At 47.0% G+C, this 8,391-nt stretch overlaps 1 protein-coding gene across 1 annotated transcript; it reads left to right on the plus strand.

The window, feature by feature from the left end:
- Positions 1–5,443: 5,443 nt before the first annotated feature.
- LOC125758243 (uncharacterized) lies at positions 5,444–6,942 on the plus strand. The gene is made up of 3 exons (XM_049415245.1): positions 5,444–5,455; positions 6,017–6,184; positions 6,736–6,942. The coding sequence occupies exons 1-3, from the start codon at positions 5,444–5,446 to the stop codon at positions 6,940–6,942; spliced, it is 387 nt and encodes a 128-aa protein (XP_049271202.1).
- Positions 6,943–8,391: the final 1,449 nt, after the last annotated feature.

Consider the following 8,391-nt stretch of genomic DNA (forward strand, 5'->3'; position numbering starts at 1 on the left):
TGAGGGGCGGTATTGTAGGCGTAGGTGACGAAAGGTAGAATGGAATCCCAATTTGTGTGATCGGCGGCGACATACATCGAGAGCATGTCGCCGAGTATATACTAGACTTATTCATAAAGCTCTAGACATTAAACACGAGGCTATTCAATTATTTTTTACATATGTTATGTAGAGAAGCATTGGAACCTTGTCCCGGTGTCCCCCGTATCCGCGACCCTCCTATTTTCACCGGCGCGGATGGCACTGACGTGGAGAGGACGGCCCATTACAAGGTTCCAATGCTTCTCTACATAACATATGTAAAAAATAATTGAATAGTCTCGTGTTTAATGTCTAGAGCTTTATGAATAAGTCTAGTATAGAAAATCTTGTTCCTGCCGCTGTACGCCAGTATGAATATTTCACGACTCTCATGCGGTGTATTAGCTGATTGGATTCACGATTGGATCATTTGTTATTAATCATTACCCCGCGATTAGATCACTCGCTAATGTAAACGTAATGTGAAGGCGCTCCACTTTTCCTGTTCTAAAGCCGCCGTGGTGGTACAGTGTTTACGGTGCTCGGCTGCTGACCCGAAGGTCGTGGGTTCGACCCCGGCTGCGGCGGTCGCATTTCGATGGAGTCGATGTGACAGAGGCCCGTGTCCTTAGATTGGGGTACACGTTAGAGAACCCCAGGTGGTCGAAATTTCCGGATCCCTCGACTACGGTGTGCAGCGTAATCGCGTCGTGGTTTTGGCACGAAATTATTATAATTATTTTCCCATTCTAAAGATTTAAGAAATGACATTGGCAATTGCAGCGTGCGCATGGACGTCCACAACGCCTTCTTGCTGGGCCCGTCGCTGATGACCGTGTTGGGTAACATCTGCAGTTTCCACGAGGGCGGCAACAAGAGGGCGCTAAGAGTCGCCTGTCACGCGTGAGTGTGACGCCAGAAAACTGCGTATAGTTATATCAACAGACACACTACAGCCTCATTTATGTGTGTATACCTTTTTTCAAAGACATCAGACTGGTCACCTGAGTTATTGTTGGCACTTGCGCTGTCATGAGCTATTTCCGTTGACTATGAACTGATCCACGCTACGGCAACAAATCCATCATTTCTAGCCGTTGGTCTTTCCGGGAAGGCATATCCCATGTGAGAGCTGACGAATGAAAACACGAAATGCAGGGCGATAGAACGAACAGGAACGAGAAGTACAACTTCAATGTCATTTTCGTTTGCGTTGCGAAAAGTAAATTGACATTAGCGATCATCGCCGACGCCAGCGTTTTGTTATCTTTCCTAATTGCTTTAACACGAACATGTTTTATGCTGGGGTCCACCAAGACTTTCATGGCGGGACGCAAATACGTCAGCAAAATGCACACGATCAGATGGCAGGGGAAAAAACTTCAGGAAGAAAGTTCTGTAAACGGGAGCCGAACCCACGACCTCTCAGTCCACGACGATAGGTGACGGACGCTCCAACCACTGCGCCACTGTCACACATGCAGGCGGCTTCACGAACGCGCCGTTTATCTCTCACACTTTCCTCTAACGGTGCTCTCCGTTCGCGTCACCGCCAGGGAGCGGTAGAGTGAAGTAATGCATGGCCTCCGCGATTGGCTCCGGCAACGCGCCGTTGCAGCGTTCCTACGGCCGTCCCGTTAGGCGCGTTTCCAAAAAAAGTGTAATTTTGTCGACGCCTTACACCGCGAGATGGCGGTTTTAGCCTGAACCTCGCTCATAGCATCCATCCATATTAAAAGATATCTCTGCGCACTGACCTCCATTAAAAAGGCTGGACGGCGCATGCCCGCTTTGCGAGGCGGGCGCTTGTGAAGCCACCGGAAGGTGCCCTGTTTGTCCCGGAAGCCGGCGTCTTCTGTGCGTCTCAGTCGCGCAATTCAAATATTCTCGGGTGCCAGCTGTTGTTATGATCGTTTTTATTTTTTATTTTTTCAAACTCTGCGATTACGCCTCACTTTAGACGCCGACGAACGCTACACGAAAGATGACAGACGCCGTGCCGACACCGTCCGAATACGGCGGAGTGCTGCAACGTACAAAATGCGTAAAAAGTAATGCAACTTTGAGGTACTTACACGTGAAATGTCTTCCCTGACGACTTTTCTGGTCGATTCATACAGTTTACTGCGCTACAAGCAGGTATTTCTTTAAAAAAAGAAGAGAAAAGCTCTTTTCCGGGACAAAAACGGCGGCTTCCGGTGGCTTCACGCCCGCGTGCGCGATGCGCCATCCAGCTCCTCCTAGTGGAGATCAGTGTCTCTGCGACGCTCGCCTGGCTGTCACATCGCGTTCCCCGCTCGAACTGTGGGAAAGCACGGCCATACTAGAGGGGAGACACGACACGCGTCGCGTTTCTCGTCGCTTTTCCAGCCAGCCGTGGTGCGATGTTTCTGTTAACTTTTTCGGTTGTGCCAGCGTTCCTTCGAAAGGAAAATTGAACTAGGTGCACCTAGTATTCAGGTTTTTATTTTTCCTTCGTTAATTGAAACTCATCGCTCGCGTGCTTACTTACGTATTACGGCAGCAATTACACAGACACACAACGCGAATTCGCTTGGCCGTCGCCATGGTATCGTGCTGTAAATATCAGTGAGACTAGATAGTGAATTCTGCCAAATCCAGTGACTGTGAGCGCAAAAATGCGACGTGGAGCAGAGCAGAACGCTTGCTTGGCGTTTGTTGTGGTAAAGAGAAATTTTAAGCTCCTCAGCATTAGCAGTTCATACTTGCTACGGAAATTACATACTAGAACTTATATGTCCATAATTTTTACTAAGAAATGGATAATGCGGTGACTCCAGCTGTCGCTAAATGAGTAATTATTTGTAACGCGCGACTCGTCAAGCAAGCACACACGCGCACACACGAAGGAATGTATACGTTATTCGTTGAGACATTCCATATACATGGTTTGACTAAACGATATGGCTGACGCAAAATGCATTCGCCTGTACAAGCAGTCTTGGCTGTCCTCCGGTAAGAGAGCAAATTGATAAAATTGCGTTCGTTGTGCAGGGTCGGCGAGACTGCCGGGAATTCGGTAGGCACCATCACGTGGGCAGTCGTGACTCTGCCTGGCGCTGTTCTGGCTCTCGTCACGTGCACTACCGTTATCTGGTTGCTCTACGTGAGGCCTCAGTAAGTAGTGCACTTCTTACCTGTTCCAACACGACAGAAATACTTTACATGTGGTTGTCGGTCACCGATACACGTCAAGGATAGTTTGCGCTCCCCATGCTGTTTTTCTCGGTTGAAGTGCATTGATTGGGGTGGTAAATCAGAGCTACATAAGGCTACAAACAGAAACTGTTGCGCTAGCTCGCCTTCTCAATAATCAAAAACAAAATAGCCCAGCAGTTAATTGTGCTGGAAGGTGATGATTAGAAAACGTGAAACATTCTTCAGTAAGGCCATGTCGCAACTCCCCATTTTAGTGCGCAATATATGCGTTACGAAGAACCGTTTTAAAATGTTTTATTGTATGATGTTTCCAGTGAACCATCACCCTTGTCGCCCGAGAACTTGGCGGTCATCAGAGCTGCACAAGAAAGAAACGCACTCAGGGGAAAGCAAAAGTAAGAAAGTGAGACTCCAGTGTTTTTGGAATAGCTGAAATCTACACAATGACAACGTATGACTGTTTTTCTATCAATAAGCCTATATTGATTTGCAGCGTACATTCACAACTCTTTATATAGAGAAGTCTCACATCCATGAGGCTTGTTTAGGCACAATCTCAAATTCGGTTAACTGACACAATCGATGTTGCGCTGCTCGTAAGCTGGCTTCAGTATATGTGTGCGGTTTTGTGTTCTAGTCTGAAATTTAAGTACATCGTATTATTTGCCTCGTATGCAGGGTGTCCCAACTATCACGCAGAAATGTCATAACCGAGGGAAGTCGTTACGCAAAGAATACCTAGCACATATTGTTGCTAGCAGACTGGAGTAGCTACTACAAATTTTTCCTTAATGAGGTTCAATTATTAGTCATAATTATAGTTGTAACTCGACAAATACTCGCCTATAATTACCGAAATATCAATGAGGCACATGTAGACGTGTTCAAGTGACATCTACCTGCGCTTTCTGCAACAACGCTATAATTGCGTGCTCATTTTTCCCGGTTGATAAAGAAAGCCCGCGAAATCTGAAAAATAACACGTGACTGGGTGCAGTGATCGGTGTGTCCAGAGTTTGGTGTGTCGCGGTGTCGAAGGTATGGCACTGTGAAGCTCGCGTGAAGTTTGATGGCATAGCTTGACTACATCTTGCGTAAATGTAATGCGTTTACGCCGCAAGTTTTTCTTGGTGTTTAAATGCAGCTTTGTTGCGCTTACAGGGGCGTGGAGTTCGCTTGCGCCACGTACCTGGCTATATTTACACTGTCGTACGCACCTTCACTCGTGCTGGGCCTGGAACAGAGGTACACTGTGATCCTTTCACCTATTGATCACCACCGCTATTACTCACAAAAAAATGCATTATGTGTTAAAGACAGCACCCTCTAACTTTATCAACCTGATCAGTTGAGGTTAATCTTTTTTTTCTTGTCTTTTTACTTTGATCATGTTAGGATCATGCGTGTGTTATTCACCAACAGAAATTTTCATTAAGCCAACTCAAGCTATATGCGTGGTGTCCCATGTAACTTGCGCCTATACTACAACAATGAAGGGGCGTAGGAAGCGAATTGAACCGAGCGCATACGATTCGCACTAACCGATAGATACTCAAGCTATTCGTAATTTATTTTTCACCTTAATGTACTCATTATGTTTAAGTACCCAACTTTTTTAATTACGGACTGGAGATTCCAAGTATGAACTCAGAGCTTTACGTCACCTTCAGAAACCACCGACTGAATCGTTTGCTGTACAATACATCTCACGAAGTCCTTTTTCCCGCGTTACAAAGGAAGCCCGCGAAATATGAAAAAAAAAAAACCGTGACGGAGCGCTTGCGCACTGCTGTCGTGCTGCTTTGTGACCGGCAAGCAAAACGCACAAATAGAAATACACTCGTGCTTTAGGGGCAACGGTGGTTGTATTCCTTGCACAGGATTGCCGTGGTGGGTGCTCTGACTTCCATGATGCTGGCGACGAGTGTGCTGACATCGTGCATTCGAGCAGCCTTCGAGTTCCTGCGACACGTCTGGCAGATGCTGCCTTGGGGCATCATGCTCCTCCTCGGATCAGTTCAGGTGGCCTCGAAGCTGCTACAGGTGCGTTGCACGCGGGCCGATCCTGTTGTTCTCTCTTCCACCTTGCCATTGGTGGTTGCGCTGAACAAAGACTGTTCTTCTAGTTATGGGAGCTACTTGTTTCGAGCAAGACTGCTCGATAACACCTATGAATAGACAATCTCTAATGCTTAGCGAGTTAAACAATTTCCTGGTGTTTCTCTTCTTACTTGCGTAAACTATGGGTAAACTGGTTGATATTGACGGAGCGCGCGAAATATATAATAATAATATCTGGGACTTAACGTCTCGAAACCACCATATGATTGGGAGACGCCGTGGTGGAGGGCTCCGGGAATTTCAGCCACCTGGAGTTCTTTAACGTGCACCTAAATCTAAGTACACGGGCCTCAAAAATTGGCGCCTCCATCGAAAATGCAGCCGCCGTGACCGGGATTCGATCCCGCGACCATCGGGTGCGCGTGAAAGCTCACGTAGGAAGATGAGTTAATGTTGTCGCTTATCCATGTCACGAATGCTTATCCTGAGGAAAAACAATTGTTTGGCCTGGTGACCATAGTTAAAACACCACCATATGAAATACGATTTATTTATGTACCGGCATCCCTAAAACCTGCGCTACTTGTCTCCCTTTGCTGTGACAAAAGAGAAACGTAGTTGAAACATCTCGAGAGATCCTGCTATTGCCATCTGCACATAATAAAAACATATGGAAGAAATGTCCCGTGGGAGCCATGCACTAGCAAAGTTTCGTCTAAGATTGTTATCATTTTCTCCTCGTACACTGTCGCAGACGCACGGCCTCGCAGTCGAGGCGTTCAACTTGTTCTCCATCGCGTTCTGGGAGGAGCGCAGCGTGCTGGAGGCGCAAGCTATGCTGGGATTCGCCGCGTCGGTTATGGCCGAGACCACCGACAAGCAGGTGATTGTCGACATCATGGCGCCCATGGTGCTAGAAATCGTAAGTACACCAATAAGCTTCCGCGATAAGCAGGAGTAGACTTCATGTGACACCCACTCGTGAACGTTGTGCTTGATCGCACAGTATTGTCAGTTTCTGCGGGACGACGCGCCGGTGAACATGAACGCACGCCCCCAAGTGGGCCCTCTTGTACTCTCCCCGCCCACAGAGTGAACGTTTCTGGTACGCGTAAAAGGTGCGACAAATATCACACGTGCAGAAGCGCGAGATGAGAACGTATAAAGTAAAACAAATATAAAAATGTCACTGGTGTTCGCTGAGTCCTCTTTCAACTCACTTCCTGTAGAAAATCAATGTTCTATTATTTTCTGACGTGGAAGACAAGGACGCTATCGTGAGACTAGATTTATCAGCGGTAGCACTTGCGCAACTTGGGCTCTGTAGCCTTCACTTCATTGCCTAGAACAGTTTTTCTAGAGTACAGGTATAGTGGTATTCTAGATGACTCTACGTGTGTCCTTAATGGGTCCCTTATTGCAAGCAGTCGCGTAGTGCCCTCTGGCGCCACTCTATTTCCCCCACTGTCGCAGGCCGAGCTGAAGCAGATGTACCCGGCATACTACGCGATCCCGGTCGTTGTGGGCGCCTCCAGCAACTTCATCATGCCTGCGTCGGTGCCACTTGCCATCCTGCACGACCTCTCGAGGGTGTCCTTCTGGAAGCTTGTGGGTATTAGTGCCAAGTGCGATCGGCATTTCGCGTCGTGTGACAGGGTTATTGTTCCTCTGTATGGTTAGGGGGAAACTCCGAAAAACAGTAATGCAGAGGAAAACGCGAATTCTAACAATCTGGAAGCACAGAGACAAGCAAAGACGGCCGAGGCCACATTTCTGATGTAGGTGAGGAGCGAGTTCAACGATTCAGCTATTGCTGCTAGCGCGACCGTCTTATGTATCAAGACGATGCCTGTCCTTACGGAACTTTCAAGAGCAACGACAATTACAAATGTCAGTCCTGTACTAGTCTAACGCCTGCATTCACGAAGCTGTTCTTCCTGCCATTTGTTTATTGCGATAGTAATTAGTAAATATTCCCAAATGCGCAAGGAACGCATGCATAATGTGTTTTTGTGAACATTCCTATCCTCCGAGGGTCAGGGCAGTCCCAGCGATTCTAAAATTGATGGGATTGATCCCGCTCTCTAAAAAGCGCCAATGCCAATACTGTCAGTTCATTAAAAGACAAAGCCGATCATTTTAAGGGCTAGTATTTAAACCCACAAGACGTCCCATTATATGCAGCGTGTTCAAATAATTCTTCTACACTACATCTGCACTACATGTCCTCGCGCGTTGGCTATCATCTTAAAATGCGCGAGTGTAACAGTTAAATATCTACCCATCGCTCGTGGTGCTCACGTTAGGAACTGCTTACCACAAGCAAAATTTTACAGTGTCTCCTCTTTTCTTGCTATATCGCGGGAATACATTAAAACCGTCAAGAACTGAAGTGAAAATTTGCTTTCCGTTTATTTGGCTTATACCGTAACAGTTGTATCAAGCACCTGCGGCGTTTCCCGTTATGCATGTATATTATCGTGTTTGTGTGCTTCCTGCCTCTTCTTACAATATTGCATGGAACGACGCTGTACGTATCTGTATAAATTTACAATAAGAAATACTGTCATAACATTTTCTCCCTCAGCTCCTACTCGGTCTCTTCGCCAAGATCGTGGTGATGAGCATGGTCATTGTCGCCGTCAACGTGGTGGAGAGGGCTGGCTTCCTCGGCAGCCAGACATATCCTCAATGACACGCCTCGCTGCAATACTACGGACGCCTCGCTGCAATACTACGGACATATCGTGTTATTTTTTATTGGACGTCCTGAGGACAAGGCGCCGTTGCGGCGCTGAAACTGTTGGATGCGCAATTATTTCTTCTCTCTGTCTACCTATTTCGGCTGGAAGAACTCTTTCAAGAATTTTTTTTCTTCATACCGGATTTAATTTACGAACCGAATAATAGGTGACGTCGTAACGCGCAGCTTATTGTTGCGAAATCAATGGTCAACGAATTCGCAATGTAGGACGCCTCACTTCTGTATGCCTCACACTCGTCGAGATGTCGTCATGTCATCAACTATGATCTCCCCTCAGTGTTTACGCGACTGGCTCCGTGGTGTCATAGAAGGAATTGACGCGTGTAATGTGCCTCGTGCGCAACATTTCCTATATGATTCACACA

The sequence above is a fragment of the Rhipicephalus sanguineus genome, chromosome 4 (assembly GCF_013339695.2).
Source record: "Rhipicephalus sanguineus isolate Rsan-2018 chromosome 4, BIME_Rsan_1.4, whole genome shotgun sequence".
NCBI classification, from domain to species: Eukaryota; Metazoa; Arthropoda; class Arachnida; order Ixodida; family Ixodidae; genus Rhipicephalus; species Rhipicephalus sanguineus.

Bases quoted from the DNA above. Each gene is read 5' to 3' on its own strand.
- LOC125758243 (XM_049415245.1), top strand. The intron at 6,185-6,735 runs GTAAGTACACCA...CCACTGTCGCAG, and splicing joins CGCCCATGGTGCTAGAAATC to GCCGAGCTGAAGCAGATGTA.